General features: G+C 37.6%; 1 protein-coding gene across 1 annotated transcript in view; it reads left to right on the top strand.

The window, feature by feature from the left end:
• Positions 1-1,501: 1,501 nt before the first annotated feature.
• Positions 1,502-18,692, top strand: part of HCN1 (hyperpolarization activated cyclic nucleotide gated potassium channel 1) — a 181,515-nt gene continuing 164,324 nt past the window's right edge. The window contains exon 1 of the mRNA XM_017730194.1: positions 1,502-1,921. Coding sequence (XP_017585683.1) covers positions 1,517-1,921 — 405 coding nt within the window. The 5' untranslated portion in view covers positions 1,502-1,516. The remainder of the gene's footprint in view (positions 1,922-18,692) is intronic.

Here is an 18,692-nt window from a genome sequence, read left to right as displayed (position 1 = left end):
CCCTGCCTGTGGCACAGGGGTTGGAACTAGATGATGTTTAACATCCCTTTCAGCCCAAACCATTCTGTGATTTTATGATCATTTGATAATACAAGAAACAATCTCTGAATCTAATACAATCGATATTCTCTGTGCAAGTCTAGCACGAGCTAGGCTCATGGTTCTGAAATGTTTGGTGGCCAGTTAAACTGTTATTTTTGCTGGTTGCCATGAACCTTTACCAAGATGAGGATGTTTGTTTCATGTCAGGAAGCTGGTGTTAGTATGATGGAAGTGGCCTGGAAGTCAGCGTTGAAGTAACGCACTGGTGGTGTGCCTGTGACATGTCCCCTGCACCAGGCCCCACTGTGACAGAGGGGTGGGGCAGAGAGATAGTTGTGGAGCCATTGCTGCCTCTAGTCTTCTAGAAAGTCCAATGAGTTGATGGGCAACTGTTGTTGATTGGTTTCTGTACCTCTCCAAATCAGTTTTAGTTGACCAGATTATATTCTTGTACAGAGTAAGAGGTTATGCATTGGGTTCAGGCTTTCTTGAGTTTCGTTTCAGTTCTTTTACTGCATAAGAATAGTTTTCTTTGACTATTTAATATTTAGGATTTATCATAATTTGCTTAAAATCTGTTATATGCTACTGTCCCCCAGAAATCTTCCATCAGGATAGATATTCTGTGTAATGGGTGCATTTACTCAGCATTTCCATCACAAATATTAAAGTTATGAGTCTGACTCTCTACCATATTGTATCAAGCATGGTTAGCATTCTGACAATGTTACAGAGGAGCCTTTAGATCCTTCCAGGCAAAATGGTGAAATGCAGTACCCCTTTCTATTAGTATGCGAATTGCAACTATTTTTTCTAAAATTTCTTGGCTAGTTCTGAAAGAAGATAGACTATGAGGTTGTAAAAATGCATGAAAGTTCAGTTAAGGTTGTAAAAGTGGATGGAGGTTTTTATGTTATCTAATTATTGTTTCTATTTTTTTCTTCAGTGCTTTTTTCCTCTTCTTGTAATTTTATTCCAGCACTGTAATGGTATCAGTACATTTGCAAAGAGATACTGACATTTAATATATTATCTGTCAGAGATTTGGCTTTCCACTTCGACAGAAATCTTAGGAAAACTGTTGCATTGCTAAAGCACTTCTGATTGGCACAAGACATTGGTTTTATCTGTATGAAACCACAAAGAGGTTTTGACAGAAGTCTGGATAAGTCTTCTCAGGGCCACACATGCACACCTTTCAGTGTGTGATATACCATGGAGTGATAAGCCATAGTACTGCCTTTATTCTAGATGCATATTTTTAAGAAGAAAGGCACATAATGAAGTGTTAATTAATTTGTCTGTAATGACCATCAGTATGCTGAGTGAGTTAAAACAATGAGAATTTTCTTAGTAATAACAAAATCTGGTGGTGAAGTGGGTGGCATGATAGAGACCATTTTGTAATATTTTACCACATTATATCAACCATTCTGTTTCTTCCTTTTTTCCTAGGTTTTACTGGGATTTAATCATGCTCATAATGATGGTTGGAAACCTTGTCATCATACCAGTCGGGATCACATTCTTCACAGAACAAACAACAACACCATGGATTATTTTCAATGTGGCATCAGACACTGTTTTTCTATTGGACTTGATCATGAATTTTAGAACTGGGACTGTAAATGAAGACAGCTCTGAAATAATACTGGACCCAAAAATCATTAAGATGAATTACTTAAAAAGCTGGTTTGTGGTTGACTTCATCTCATCAATACCAGTGGATTATATCTTTCTCATTGTAGAAAAAGGAATGGATTCAGAGGTTTACAAGACAGCAAGAGCACTTCGTATTGTGAGATTTACAAAAATCCTCAGCCTGTTACGTTTATTGCGCCTTTCAAGACTGATTAGATACATACACCAGTGGGAAGAGGTAAGATTTATATGGTTATAACATCTTTCACTAAGATCTTATTCCTACACAACACTAGTCAATCTCTGTGAAGAGCTACACAAGAACAAGAATGTAATACATAGTTTACTCACTAGCTGGTGTAATTACAAATGCGTGCTATTGGCAAGGCCTGTTTGGAAAAAAGCAGCACTGGGTAACCATCTTCTCTCTGCTAATGACAGAGACCAAAAATGTTTGGCACCATCAATACAATTTGCATGAATGGACTCCTAGTGATGTTACCAAATGTCCAAAATATCAGAGTAAGGCTCTAGAAAGGAATGCTAGAAATTTTAACAACCATCTAAACCTGAATCGGAGTTTGATGACTCGCACTTAAATTTATTAATAATCTTGTAGTCATGGAGAACTTAAAAAAACCCTTGTTCATATTTTTCTGTTTTAGGAGAAATTGAAGCCATTTACCATTGAGTAGATTTCCTGGCATGCTTATTGTTTGAACGCTGTATGTAGGCTGAATATAATAAATACTGCCCTTCTTTATGAAAAATGGGCAGTTCAAATTTTGAGTCATTGCCTTCTAAACTGTCAACTCCACTGTTTCCAGACATGATGTTATGCTGCCTGTCAGTTTGTTATAGTGACCTTTCCAGGAAATTATGGCATTCTCCAATTTGGCATACTTATGGCTAGGAAATGTTCAATGCATTAGCACATGCCACTATGATTCAGTCATTTTGTTTCTTGCCTGTCCTCATTTCTGTAGTTCTAAATATCATCATGTGTTTTAAACAGAAGTGCTAAAGCCATGGGAAAAATAACTGCTGTTTTCTAAACCTTTCTTGCAGTAAGCATAAAGAGAATTCTTTTGTAGAGCATTATCATGGAAGCAGTATTAAAATTGATTTGCATAAATTTATTTACCTGTTTGATAAAGATTTATTTACTTAAATGAATATTGAAGGATGATTTCGTTTGGAATGATGGAAGGATCATTTTTGGTTCTTTTTCTGCTGGTTATCTCCAGTATAATATGCACTTTCTGGTTTAAGAGAAACCTGAGAGCAGAGCCACCTCACAAATAAAATCAGATTATAATTTTAAATGGCATGATGCTGTTTGATGCTAAGTATCAAAAGTCAGAAAAATTTATAGTAGTTTCTCAAAAAGATCCTGAAATTATTTTTTATTACTCTGTTTGGTAAATCTGCTTCTTTTTGCCTCTTTGTAAAGCACTGAAAGATGTTTTTGCACAGAAATAGAGCACTGTAGATTTGCTCAATTTAACCAAGGCAAGTGTTTAGGCATATTTTTCAGTTCTACCATAAAGCTGTGCTTTTGTCTCCTCTGTGCTTCACAGAGAGACAACCTTCTGAAATGCATTCAATGACATTATTTTCTGGCAGCTTGAGTTATTAGCTTGCCACTGTAAAGGCCTACCAGGCAGAGAAATGAATTCCCTTTTTCCTCCCCTTCTGTCTGCTGTCAAACAGTAATCAGGTATCCTAAATAAAAATAGTTGAACTGGCCGCTAAATGGGACTAAAAGTGACCAGAGTATGTGGTCCAAATCAGCAATAGTTGCTGTTTGGTCTGTTTCTCTTTAGCTAATGTCTGCTTGACTGCAACTTCACCTTTAATTCCACTAGTAAAATTTGTGAAATATGTTCTCAGGAAAGTAAAAGAGGATCTAAAGGTAGGCTTTTTTTTGTTTGTTTGGGGTTATTTTGAGACTGTAATAAAGCAGCAAAAAGTTCCTTGTCTGATTTTGAAAAAAATTCTCACGTGCAAGAGCAGAGAGAAATACATAGTCCAAAATCAGGCTCTGATAAATCCCAAATGAAATGTGTGAAAGAATAAAAAGGTAGGTTTGTTTGTTTTGTTAAGTTTTTTACAGAGATCAGAAATAAAGAAGGTAATAGATTTTCATATATGGCTCCATGGAAAATGTGTGTTATAATAGCTTAATGTTTTAAAACAAACAAACAGACGAAAAAACTGATTAGGGATGACATTTGCTGAATTATTGGGAAAAAATAACTGGATTATCCCACAGGGGTAGTCAGTGAGACTACTGCTGATATTAATGTTCTCTGTATATGTGTGTTTCCACATGGACAACAAGGAGCAACTATTGACTAATGTTTATGGCACAGAACTGGAGCCTGTTTGTGTATGAGCTGACATGTTGGTTTCAAATGTGGTGCAGATAAATCTAAAGTATATGTATTTGGATCCAGAATAATGAGCATTATGTCAAAAATATCAAGAGGACAGCCAGCAAACTCATTTTTCATGATGTGCCAAGAGAATACTTCATGGATAACTGGTGGATGAACAAACCAAGTTGTATGATAAGGCAGTTTTATCCCTGTGTTTCTACATCCTCAAAGAAAATAGGAGGCTGACATTGTCTGAGCTTTTCCTTTTTCGATAGCACATATCTGGAATTCAGGTGGTTGATATCCTGAACTTTAGGATGAGTCGGCAAAAATTTAAAAGATTCCTTTATGACACTGGTGAAAGATGGTTCCTTTTCATTATTTATTTCCACACCATTTAAGTCGATTAAATTAGGATCAAGCTGCCAACAGCCACCTAAAGTAATATTGAGGTAAATAATGTATGCATTTCAGGAGCTTTCTCTTCATTAAGCATTATGGAACAGCTATAGCCTGTGGTGGGATATATATGAAAACTGATTGATAGATTCATATCAGTCTGATGTTAATTACTTATCCAAATGAATGGCTCAGTGGAAATGGGAAGAAACACTTCAAGAAAGGGACAGGAGATGTGTGGGCAGGAAATCATTTACTGAATTTGCAAATTCACACTTCCCTGAAACTTCTTTTTAGCTATTATTTCTAATATTCCAGTCCTTTAAACTCAGATATTGACAATACATCGTGTATTTACTGAAACTAAATTATATGCAAGGGAAAATTGATATTTTAATTGGTGATTACAGAAATTATACTTAAGAAGTAATTTTTGACTGAGGACTTGTTTCGGATTTTTTAAAATTTAAGTTCCTAAAAATACTGAACAGGAGATACTGGAACTAATTCGTATTTACTTTAAGTTTTATGAGACTACGTGAACCCCTGACCCTTGAATGGTGTTTTTACAACTAGTAAGTTATTCTTAGTTAAATATGCTCATAGATCCCTGAACAATTAAAAATAAAAGATAAAAACAATTAAAATAAATACATTATTCCATGCCAAGTGATATGCCACTTTGCTTTATATTTGCCTATGATACTAGTTTACTGATTCTTTAAAATAACAATATTTTCCAAAAGCTGCATAAAACCCAGACTTCAATACCTTTGCTTACAGCTATTCTAAACACAGGACAAGACTTAGTAAATCTATGAGTAAATAGAAGTGGTTCTTCCAAAAATATGCCCTAAGTCCTTTTTGTTCTGAGATGTCTGATTATGTAGAACTAGAACCATTTTTAAAGAGAATCAATGCTTATTGCAAGTTATGTAATAAAGGTTACATTCTGCAAAAAGTCATATAGCAAAATGTGCAAAAATTGTAAATTGCAGCCATGTCTTGTTTTGGTTTAACTTCTACTGAAACCTGGTTTTCAATTTGCCAAACATTTTTGAGTTTCATGAACCTATGTAAGTGTCGATATCCGCTCTAGTTGTTGGTAAAGTTCTGGTGCTTAACGAAACACACTTCTGAGCACATCACACCGACATACCATTTTCCAGTTTTGCTGGGTTATTTCTAATAATCACAGTACTTCAGGTTCAGAAAAGCTCATAAATACAAGCTTGCTGAAATGCTAAGTTTTACTAAGGTGATTAAAAATTAAGTGTGTGAGACCTTTGCCACATCAGGGCCTGCATTAAAAATTTCATCTGTTGCTCCCGTGGTACCAGCCCTGAGTATCACAGGCCACCACTAGGTGTCCTCTCCTTGTTGTTCTGTTTGTTGCCAACGGTACAAAAACATGTATTATGTGTCTCTATGATGTTGGATCATTGTTATTTCCTAAATAAAGTTATCGTAAAAGAACACTTATGTTATCCAGACAACAGAAGAAAACTCCTACTTCAGTAGCATGCTGTTTCTGTGGTAGGTACACAATGACTTTTGTCAAACCAAATAACTTTTTCTTTCCTCTAAAGCCAGGTGAAAATTCAAGGCTTTTGTCTCTCCTCTTGATTACTGACTGGGAAATTTTGTGGGAAGGGAGAGATGGTGAGTTAAGTGGGTATTTGGTCGTGTTGGATGAAAACACTTATCTTTACTGACTGGATTATTAATTTAATTTTATTTTATTTTAACAGGACTCTGTCTACAAGACATGGGGTTTTCCTGTCAATGATGGTGTTTTACAGTTTAAATTTTTTAATTAATAGCTGTGTGGAAATGGGAGGTGACATATTTTTGCTTTCTTTTTATTCAATTTTAATTCCTGTCGTCCAAGGAGATATTTTAAAATATATTTTCTAGGCCCTACCTAGTTCTGTCAATTAGTCAAGTACTGCAAATAAGTACACTTGTACAGACTGAGTGGCAATTTTGAAGTAAATTAGCTTAAAGCAGGAAATTTTTTTATTGCCTTTTAGAGATACATGAACCAAATATGAGTTGTCTGTCTCTTGCGGAGTGAGGGGAAGATATTTGTTAAGTAACTCCAGGGGAAAGAAGACATAGGAAAGTCCATCTTCTTTTACTGTCATAAAGTCTGTGAATTCTGCAACAAAGCCTCTGTATTGATGTCTTCTGCCTTCCTAACATTAAGAAGATGGAAATAGGAGGTAGGAGAAAATCCCTAATTCTAGAAGAAGGAAACAGAAACACAAGCAGTGCCTTTTTTTCTTTTTTTTTTTTTTGCCTTTTTGGGTTGTTATGCTTGGAAAATGCCTCATGTATCAATTACTGAATTAGTGAATTTGTGTCCTCTCACAAGCCCATGGCTTGGGTCACATCAAGGTTTGCTTGAGGGTTCCTCTTTGTTCTGCAGTCTTCCCTACCAGATCATGATGACCAGCTGTGGTCATGAGTGCTTGGCATGTGCTGACCAGCACCATCTCTTGTGTAATCTACAGGGAAAAAAAAAAAGCCCAAACACGCCATTTGCTTGCAGTTTGAGTGGAAAAATCTATGCGTGCTCCTTGCTCAGCATTGCTGTAGTAGATGAGCTCCCCAGCTTTATCAGAGCAGAGGGCTGCTCAGCCCTCAGTTCCACAGAGGGAATGTGTTGTGCTAGCTGTCAGTTCATTCCTGGGTGAGACTTGCAGTGCTGGTATTCCTCCCTAATTCGATTGGGATGTTGGCTAATGGATAGTCTGTCTCTAGGACAGAGAGGTGTTTTATCTTCACTGAGCCAGAACCTGGACTACTAGCCCTTTTTTTTCCGCTTAAATTCAGAGAGTGCAAAGGCAGTTTCTTTGAGACAGCTGAGGCTGATGTCTTGATAATCCTGTTCTGGTTTGCTAAATAGAATTTGCGTATGTGGGTAGAACTGAAGGTAAGTTACATAAATAAGAAGGTAAGATACCCAAATTCTAACATAAAGTGTTATACAATATAAACGAACATGGGAATCAAAAAACTTGTCATCAGTCTGATACAGATACGTAGGCCACAATGCTGTTAATTTTTTCTTCTCTGACATGCAACTTACAAGGCTATTGTCTGTGTTTTGCTAAACGAGCCCCTAATAGTCTTTACAAAAGTGGTAGTGTTCCAAATGGGAAATTTTGATGGATCTATTTTCATATAAACCTTTTTGTTTACATGAAATTATGCATATTTTAACATTAGGTGGATAAATTGTGTTCGGTTGTGCAATATTTTTTAAGGAAAAATTTTGAGGAAAATTATTTGTGTGAGAAATGTGTGTATCATTGCAGATAAAGCGTATGTCCATAAACATCACTGACAAAATCTCAAGTTTTTAATTTTCACTCTTTTAAATTCCATGCAACTGAAGGGAAATACAAATGATGTATAAAGAAAAATAAAAGGCATTATTATCCATGGTGTCCTAATAATAGAATACTAACGGTTGAAAAAGCACATTTGTAGAGAAGGCAATTACTGAACTGCAGGCAAGACATTGAGTATTCTGGTTTTTAATTCCCTACTTTATGGTCTAGGCATAATCACTTTCATAGAAAGAATAATCTATTCCCCTAGAGAGTAAATAGGAAGTGTATTGAGTGTAAAGTTTCTTGCTTCATTGTTCTACCCCCTTTTTAAGACTGTGCAAACTGAGCTGCCTTTCTTCTGTGCCTACGCCAGGAGAGTAATTGTGTGGTGGTGATGCTTTCCCTGGGAGATAAACCAGGGAAATGTAGAACATAGCCTGAGATAAATTTCCCTGAACTCAAAAGCTGGATGATAATGTTTTCTTCTTTATGTAGGTGTTTGCCTGGCTTCTATGGTAATGTTCCTGGGGGACTTGACTGTAGTCAACCCAGAAGATGGGTTCACCCTTGCAGTAACATTTATAGATAATGCCAGTCAATCAGTTTTGAAAATTATCAGAACAGTGTCACCATGTCTTTGACACATAAGTGTAACACAGGTTTTTAGCAGATTTTTTTTTTAAGTCCAACTCGTTGTTCACTATTTTTAAGCCTTTTAAGCCATGCTGGCAATAGCTCCTTTTTATTTGCACTTGCTCAAGCTTGCACACACTACCCGTGGCTGCAGATTTGTAAAAAAACCAAAAGCCTTGTTCTTCCATCTTAAGCTTTTAGCAGAAGAAGAAACCTCACTTAGCTTTACAGAGTAATGGCCTGCTGGATACACCCCATGTCAGGCAAGGGGGAGGTCAGGCATGTTCAGTCCTCTTGCAAGACAGAGCTGCTGGCTGCTTACCACGTCATCCTGCTCCCTCCCTGGAGCTGCAGAGCTATCAGAGAAGGTGATGATGGCCAAAGAGCTGTTTGGGCAGCCCACGGTCTGGATCATGGTTCACCATTCGGACACTGCGATACTGCAGAGTCCTTCCCACAGCGAGTGCATGGATTACAAGCTCCCTTTGATTCCTTCAGTGATGAGACAGAAAGGGACTATGTGAATGGGATTTTTCAGTTCTTTTCCAATGTATTTTTAAAAAATTAAAAATTGTACATATTTTACAAGAATGACAGTTGTAGTTTTGTTCCTTGCAGGCTAAACACAATTCATTCAGGTATCTCTGCATTTTCAATTTGTATTAATAGTGACCACTACAGAATGACTGTTTAACTTAAATTACTCAGCAACAGTAATTGAACTAACAGATGTTCTCACCTTGTCACTAATGCCTTGTAGAATCCTTTCCTTCTTTGTTTTTTTCATAATACCTACAGATCTTCGTGAATAAAGAAGTCAGCCATTCTCTTTATGCAGCTGCTAGGAAAGAAATAATTAGGGATATTTTATGGTAATTTTATGCTGTCTTAATAATACTTTTAAAATAAATTTTTAAAACACAAATTTGAAGCTGGGTTGCTAGTCTACTAAATACGCCAGTAAATCATTTGGGATGGGAGACATACAATCCACTGTAATAATTCCTCATACGATATATATTGATATGTGTATTAAGGAAAGCAACAAGATGTCCTTATAGTGCATCATTACTATTTGAAAGCTGCAAAATAAATGATACAGTAAAAATTAATTAGAAAAGTGTGTGCATAGAAAGTGGATATGTGAAATTTTGACATTTTCCTAACGTTTGACTACAAAGGGGCAGTTTCATTTTTAAATTAAGTAATCATTTATTAAAGGGTGAAAAGATAATACATTAGATTTCAATTTAATATAAATCTGTGTTCTACTTTGAGAAGAAAATTTTCAGTTGAACTGAACGGCTTTTTAAAAAAAAGTCCCCAAGCCCACCATTGTGTTCTCTTGGTTCGCTTATGTGCAGAACAGTGTGCAGGTGAAATTTGGTGGGATTTTTTAGGAGAGCTTTGCTTTTCTCAGACAGATCTGAGAGGTACAAAAGAGAGAAATAGAGGTATCTGGAGAACTTGTGCTGGACTGTACTGGTTAGACCATCCATGCACTGTTGCTTTTATTTATTTATTCTCCCAGTTTGTCATGTCCCTGAGCTCATATGGGCATTCTATTGAATATCAATAGGTCAAGAATCATGTTCTGATTTTGATCAGATTTGAAAACCTTCTAATACATTAAAATACTTGTGACACTACTAATTTAAGTACATTTCTGTTGTTATGGCTCCCGTTGAGGACCATGGAATGTGTTTCAATAGTTAATTAGGAAAAAGGGTCTGTTTTTTAAGGGTAAAATGGCCTGGATTAACCATTTAGGGAGTAAGACGCAACTGTATAAACCTATTTAGAGAGGGTTGAGGAGCTGAGATGGCAGTGTAGAAATGGCTCTACCATTTACACATTATATTAAATGAGTTATTTCTAACCTGAATCTCATGGAGTTTATTCCAAATAATGGGTATTATCCCACATGTGTAATGTATGATTGAAATGTAGTTGTGACCTGGAAAAAACAGGGAAATCACCTAATTCAGAGATTGTCAGAGCTCATTGCTGCCAAGCGGAAATGAAGGCTGTGGTTGAACTATTAATCTCTCCACCATATTGCAGTGGGAACATGCTCTATTTCTCACCGTTTTCACCTTTCTTAACCCAGACAAGTGCTTTGTAGTGGTCTTTCCATGTATTTAAGCTCATAGGATTCTCTTTGTTACTTTTTGTCTCCTTAAAACACCTCTTTTTTTCCCCCCACGCTCTCTTCTTTCAGAATCAATGAGTTTAACTGTGTATCTGCTTAACTTAGTATGGTGTTTTGTAGTTGTACTTCCTTTCTTTCCAGTTCCAACTTGTTAGTGACCTGGCAGAAACTGCTGCCATATCATGTATTTGGTGTCAGTTCAATCTTGGGTTTGTGTGACAAAACGGTGTGCAATACCTGAGATCCTGCTTTGAATCCAAGTGCATTGTCCCAGGTGAGGAGCTGTGGGAGTAGAGCCCTGTATATAAGAGAAACCATCTCTAAAAAAATCAAAAGTGCCTGAAGACTAATTATGATATAACTGCTGTAATCTTTGCCAGAACCATGGACCTTGTTCATTTGAACTGCCTGTAGAACAGAGGAAAGATGTGACTATCAACCCCCCCTCCAAAAAAGCCCAACCCACCCAAACAAAAACGAACCAAACCCCACACACAAACAAACAAAAACAAAATAGAAAAAACCCCAAGAAACAACACAAATCCAAAACATGAGAGAACAATGGTAGTTCAGACAAATGTGTATGTACATATTTCTGTGAGTATGTCTTCAAGGGTGAAGGTTCCTAACCTTCACTGCACCTTTCAACAGAAACACATCACTCCGTACCTCTAAAAAGAAAATTAAACTATCTACAATTTTTATCTCTCTGGATTAATTCTCCATGCATTATGTACTCAGTTTACCTTAAGTGACTGCCAATATATTCAAAGATTCATGACAAACAGGCAGTCCTTTATCTCAACTAAAAACTGTAAGTTTCCCTGTTGAGTTGATACTTCTGTTCATACTCTAAAGATAGTAGCATTCAAAATTTATGGCCAGAATTTGAACCTGGAGAGCAAATATTGCTGTGGATAATTTAAAATGAATCTTTTTTCAAGAGCACCTTCCTGTGGGATTTCCAAAGCACATTATTGAAAACCATATAGTAGCTCTCATCGGAATGATCGATTTTTTTCTTAACCAAAGGCATGAATTATGTCTTCATCTGTCTCAAAAATAGCTAGGCATCCCACATGAGAATTGTTTCCCAGCTGGGGAAATATAATGTCAGATACGTTTCAACAAGGAAATGGAAATAAAAATGCATCTGAAATGTAGTTTCAGCAGGCAAGAGGTAACTTCTAGAACTCTGCCTTGTTTTGATTACCAAGAAGTTCTAAAATACTGAACCCAAACAAGTAACTTGCATTTTTCTTGCAAGGACTTTCAGGTGAATTAAGCAAAACACTGTTTTTCGTCCAGCGTCAGTCATATGAACACTCTTTTTCCTATCACTTACTCATTTTGCCCAGGGCAAAACCAGCCTCTACCATGAACGTGGTTTTTTCCTGTTTCCTATGTGTCAATTTTGGTAACTTAATACACAGCTTTGCCCACTTTGGATATCTATTTATGTTTCTGATAACGCTTGCATATCACAAATATTTATATTTCTTGATCTTCTAAAAATAGTTTGAAAAGAATCAGTCTATTTTGGGGCATTTCTAATGGGCATAGTAACTGCAAGGCACGAGAAATAAGGGTGTCAAAGGTTTGTATGACTAAAAGTAATATCAGCCCTAATGTTTTTCATTTAAGTAAATCCATGAAGAGATATCTTATTTTAAAACTAATTTTCAAAATAAATTCTAGCAAAACTTCTCATGCTTTCTTCATTTTCCTTTTATTTTCCCATTGCTACTCCTATGGAAGGTGTCCGTAGACACTTTTACACTTTGTGTAAAGTGAATATGGTTCTGAAAAACAGCTGAAGACATGAAGACTACAGCTAAATTGTAATTTTAAAACTGCATATGTCTCTATTAACCTAGTTAGAGCTAAGAATTTTAAATTGTTGGGACAGTACATTAGGGCATTATTTATTACAGACACAATATTTTTATTTAAACTCTCAGCCTCATGCGGTGAATTGGTTTCTTTCTCATATTTTTGAACAAATGAAAGAAAAATGGTCAGTTGAATATTTGGTTTGTGAATTCAGCACTGAAGTGCAAAAGGAGGTATGTAAAATTGAACTTTTTAGTTCTTTGTGAATTGAGTACAGAACTTTGTTTCTCTCCTCATTTAAAAAGTCCCACATGAGTTATGATCATGGTCTCATGGATTTCTTTCAACTTTCTTTAAACGTTTGGGTTTTTTTGTTGTTTTCTTTGTTGTTGTTTTTTTCCTGATATGATGAATATCATAGAAGTACTCATTATCATCTCTTTTAGAATTAGAAAATTTAGCCCACTGGTGGATTTTCATCTGAGAGTGCAAAATAATTCCCCACCAATTAAAAATCTATAACTTTTTGCTGAGTCATGACAGAGGTATTGAGATATTTAAAATTTGAATTGCAGGGTTATTATACATATTTGGGAAGTCTTCCTTCATCTTTTTTGATCTTTTGACCTAAGGTTCTTGAAGCATCAGTGCACTTCTAGCTCTATGCTCCAGTACTAAATATACTTTAAAATTTTAATCCTGTATTAACTCTTATGCATCCTACACCTAGGGAAGATAAGAGGGCAGGGAAAAAAGAAAAATCTGGCAAGAGAGAGCAAACCATTTCATGTCCATCTTTTCTTTCTAGTCCTTCTTGTTACCTGCTGCTGTCTAGAAAACTAGTATCAAAAAGCTCATGTGTCATACCTTCCATGACTATCATCTTTTAAGTTATGTGAAAACATGCAAGTGATATGGCTGGTTCGAATTGCTTCCACTACTCTGATACCCACTTTATCACTGGAAACTGAAAACTCCATTTGTTTCTCTCCTGACTATGTTCTTGTCATTGCAAGTACTCAGTGTGGTGAAAAAGAAAAACAAGTCTGGTGGTACCTCACAAGAAAATGTCTCTCTGAATTTCTAAGAGAGAAAGTATATTCAGTATAATTTCAACTCAATCTGCTGAATAGTGCTTTTTAAAATTTTATGTGTAAATATTTTTGTTCAACTGTGTACTTGTTATTATGGCAACAATGGCAGATTTTTACAGACATCATATCTGTATCTGGGCAGTTTGGGCAGTTTTGTACCCTGAAGGAATTTGTGCTGGAAATCACAATGTCTGACACTTTCTGTCATGACTTTGGTAGTGTTACTATCATGTAATAATTGAATAATTAGTAAGTTACATATGAATATTCTCGCTGCTTATGAAGCCTTGTCAATTGCCTTGTTCTAGTTCTTGAATGTTTATGAGTCTTTAGTTGTCTGGACTCCTTAGGGCAGTTTGGGACAGGTATAGAAGCAGGTTTCCAGCTAGAGGAAATCAGTAGGGTCAGATACACACAGACCCCATGAGGCAAGAGTAGGCAGCAGCTGAGGTGGTCTGTTGTGATCACTACACTTGGGACTGAAGTGTTGCAAGTGCAGTATTTGCACCGCTGCCCCTCTCCATTTGCATGTATTAAACACTTTGCATGTGTAGTATTCAGTAGGTTAGCAGGGTAGGGAGATACAATTTTGGGGCCTAACATTCTTCTTTTCTCTGAATGGCTTATACTTGAAAATATAATTTAGGAATGCTGATAAATAAATCTGTTAAATATTTTTCAGCATTTTCACATTTCTGATGTTGTACATGGATAAAGTTTATCCAACTGTATTTTATTTTTAAATTGAGCTACAGACATACTGAGTGACCTCCAGCTGAAAAATACGCCCTCAGAAATTTGTCCCACAGTATCTTTTCAGTCCCACACCTCTTCCTTTATGTCGTTGCCTTGGGAAGACACAAAGCCTGTGCTCTGTGCTCGCAGGCAGTGGGTCTTGAGCATCAGAGATTGATACTTGATTAGCAGCTCTGTGTCCCTCAAGTCTAGCTGAACATGCAAAACACGAGAGATTTTAGTGACAGTTTTTACTTAGGCTAGTACAAATAAACATAACAAGACGACTTGTGCTCCAGGTTTTTTTCTTACGCTTAGAAAAACAAAACTGTTTTTCTAAACTTATCATATTTGCTGAGTTAAATGAGGGTTTTTGGAAGCCATTCAAGATGAAAGCTATAGAATGTAGAATTGTTCCACTCAAATTTATTCCTTGTTACAAATTTTCCCCTATAGTAGCAGTGCTTTAATTTATAAAAGGAAACAAACCCAAAGAAGTCCGCTGTATCATCCAGTAATGTCTTGAAGAAGATAATCCCTTCCTTCCTTGGTCTGAAGGGCTTCAGGCAGGGTTGGGATGGGACGAAATTGGCACTGGCACACTGCCCTACCTGACCTGATTTGATTCCTTGTGCCAGACTGAGCACCTAATGGAGCAGGTGGGAGCACTCATACTGATGGAGAGGCAGCAAGACTGTATGTGGGTTTTGTGGAATGACTGTTCCATGACATGGAGAAAGGGCAGCCCTGACATTTCCCATTGACTAGATGTCAGCACATACACGTTGCCTCTTAGGTCTCTTAGCAGCACCATCTGAAGTGTCCATCTCTTTCCAAAGGTTGGGCAGGGAGCACAAACACCCCTTAGTCACTGGAAAGCAAACACTTCAAAATCAGGACTTTTTTAAGCTTCACTATTAGAGCTATTCTCAAGCTCCTGGCGGGTGATAGCATTGAGGATTTACTTGTCTGACGGAGAAGTAAGGTGCATGACCTGGAGAGAACGGAAAGTTGGAGCTACTTTAGTTTTTACCTTTTAATATTTTGAATTCAATGATCCTGTCTCTGAGTTTATCTGAGCTGAATTCAATGAGGGGGCACCAGTGAAAATTTGAGAATGCTCTGTTTTACTGGTGGAAGCTCTGGAGTCTCCTTAGGACTTGGGTTGGTGACCCATTTCATTCACTAGCAAGTGGAAAAATAGGTCTGCTGAATAGCTCTTTTAAATGTGAAACAGAAGAGGAAATCAGACCTTTTTTAACTTTTATTTTAAAGCTGCTCTTCAGTTTAAGTGTAGAACATGTTCCATGATTGTGCCAGAGCTTTGCAGGGATACTGCTAGCATTCAGTTACCTTACATGATAGTCTCAGAATATTTTTATAGTAGTAGGGAAATTTTTTGTTTCTCATGGCAGATAAAGTGTTTGTACATGAAAAACAGTTATGTATTCTGTGTTATGCTTTTTGAAAGAATTCTTACAGATCTTTTGAGGATGGGGAAAAGTTTTCAGCTCACAAGTGTTGATGAACACCACAATGTAGGTATCAAATTATTAGATTAAAAATCAATTATAGTAACTGTTAAATGGATAGAGGTACTTCAGAAGCATCAGATAATTTGGCCCATTACTAGACTCTCAATCTTCTACTTACTATGACTAGTTTAGAAAAAAAAGTATTCAAATGGAAAAAGGGCATTTTAATGAGCCTTTTATCCTTAAGTACTCATTATGAAGTTTTATTACAATGCATAAAAGAGGTGTGTCTCTGTAGGCACTTGGTGACTTTATCTACTTACTGATTGGAAGTGTAATGAGATTAACTGTTGGTAGCTGAAAAAATGATAAAAGGTGGTCTAACATTAACACAGATCTGCTGCCCTTATATCTAATCAGTATAAGAAAAAACAGTGAGCCAAAATGGCTCAGGAAAATGGAGTATAGCATTAAAAAGGCTAGAGTAAAAAAATCTGCACGCCTTCAGAGAAGAGTCTGACATGATGTCTTGGGGTGACTTTATGATGTGTATCCCATATTGTTGTTCTATGCCCAGAAATTAATTTTGTGCCTTTCTATGCCTTTAAACTGAGCCTGAGAGGGGGGAGAAAAAAAAACTGAGCAAACTCTTCAAAGCAGTTTACAGTTTGTTTCAAGGACACACAGATAGAGGCAGTTCTCTGTGTTCAGCTGTGGCAGCAGAGAGAGAGAGGAGCAGGAGGAAGCACTGCTTGCTTTCCAGCCGGCTTTCGGCCTTTTTCTCTGGAAAGAGAGACGGAGAGCTGAGCTTTTGTTTTCCTGGGACTTCGTTTTTTCCCTCCTTCTTTTTTGGACTGTTTCAACATATTTCCACCGAGGCCTTGGCCCTGGAGGTGGGCCCACCACCCCGTCCCAGCTCCAAGGAGGGAGAGGGAGATCTGCAGAAGGACTCTAACTTTTCCCCCAGGTTTCTCTCAGCAGAGCAGGAGGTTTTATTATTTAGCATTATTATTCTTTTCCCATGTGTTTGTTAAATGAATAGTTTTTATCTCTTTCATTTTTCTTCGAGGAAAATTTATTTTTTCGCAGACCTGGTGGGGGAGGGGTGGTTGTAACCTGCCTTCTTTCAGAGAATATATTTCCAAATTTGTCTAAGCTGGCACACATGACATATCTTTTATTTTATACTATTCTTCAAAATGTGTTCCTACCCTGAATAACATGTTTGTAATTCATAGTACTGTCTTTGCTGGCATGTAAAGATACTCTAACTTTTTGCCAAGCTAAGTGCACCAGCATCAATAAATGATTTATAAGAAGTTAACAGAGGTACATGCAGTTGTTCAAAGTGTGTATGATATGTGGTTTCTCCATCCTAATCCCAGTCCTAGTTTCAGTAGCCTGTTTTGGGGGTTTATTAAAAATTGCACCCAGTTTGTTAGAAGAGGAGGAGATGGGGTTTACTAGCCTTTAATCTCCCTCTGCTTTAAATTTGATACCTTATCTTTTGATAATGTTCAGTTTCCCCTGGATGTTAAAGAGACCACCCTCCTGGTATTTAATCTGGTAATCTTCCTCTGTGTGGATTGCAGCTTGTCTAGAATCAGAGCTCAGATTTCCAGGGTGACTGATGAGACACCTGACCCAGAAGTGGAAAATCCTGAGTGGTGTGGGGAATGGGAGGATATGGGCCAAACCCTGAAGAATTTCTCTGACCCAATCACTTGGAATTTCCCCCCGAACAAATTGTTCAGAAATGAGCTGAGGTGGAGGAATATCTGAGAGAGAAATACAATGACAATTCTAATGAGAAAAATCTCATTGTAATATGTTGGGCCTTGGCATATGCCTATCGCACACTGCTAGGCACTGTAGAGCAGCAGGTAAAGGTAGAGGGGCGGGAAGATAAATCAGCAGACACCCCAGTCACTCAAGCTGCAGCCAGACCAGACAGCAAGCCCAAACCAGATAAAGAGTCTAAGCCACTGACAGTGGCTCCTGTCGTGAGGACAAAGCACACAACCAAAACCAATTGCCCAGTGAAAGATGATGATGATGCAGGGGAAGGAACCTCAAAGCCACCAACTGACTCAGGCACAGAAACCATTACTGAGTCCATGTCCATAAAGGACCTTCACAGCCTAAGAAAGGACTACATCTGACGGTCTGATGAATCCATAATAAGTTGGATGATCTGTATTTGGGATGCTGCAGGTGATGATGTGATGCTGGATGGTGCTGAAGTGAGGCATTTAGGATCCCTGTCATGTGATCCAGCTATCGTCCAAGAGATAGTAAGGAGGGCTGAGTCTGACAGTCTCTGGAGACAGGTCTTGAATGGTGCAGGGATAGATATCTGTGCGGAGATGATCTCTATATGCAGCAATCCTAGTGGAAGACCATGGAACAAGTGATCCAGCACCTGAGAGAACTAGGGGTGGTACAGATTGTCTTCACAGATGACCCAGGATTGAGGAGTCCAGACCGGATCAGAGTTAATCCATTGATGTGGTGAAAACTCATACAACTTGGGCCACAAGAATGTGCTTCTTCTTTAGCAATAATGAAACCAGATTATGGTGCAAATGAGACTGTGCAGGATATGGCAGTGAAGCTCCGAGCATATGCAGACTCTGTGCATGGCCCAACACATGCAAGAATTGCGGCTGTGGAAACACGTGTGCGTAAATGGAAGATAGAGAAGATGCACCAGAAACTTAAGAAGGAGATTAAAGAGTGCCTTCTCCAAATCTCGGCAGTACAGATCAGAGATTCTGATACCAAACTCAGACATTCCCCAGAGAGAGGGTACAACCTACGGAGAAAGCTGTGGAAATTCCTGTGTGACAGCGGGGAAGACACGAAAGAGGTGGGGTGGACAACCCACTTCTGCTCTGGCAGCACAAGTGTGTGAATTGAAGGAGCGCAGTCTCAGAAAAGGAAGTTCTACCAAAAAGGAAGTAGCT

This window comes from Corvus brachyrhynchos, unplaced genomic scaffold (genome assembly GCF_000691975.1).
Source record: "Corvus brachyrhynchos isolate BGI_N302 unplaced genomic scaffold, ASM69197v1 scaffold42, whole genome shotgun sequence".
NCBI classification, from domain to species: Eukaryota; Metazoa; Chordata; class Aves; order Passeriformes; family Corvidae; genus Corvus; species Corvus brachyrhynchos.
Note: the sequence above shows the minus strand (reverse complement) of the source record. Positions and strands in the feature narration are given on the sequence as shown.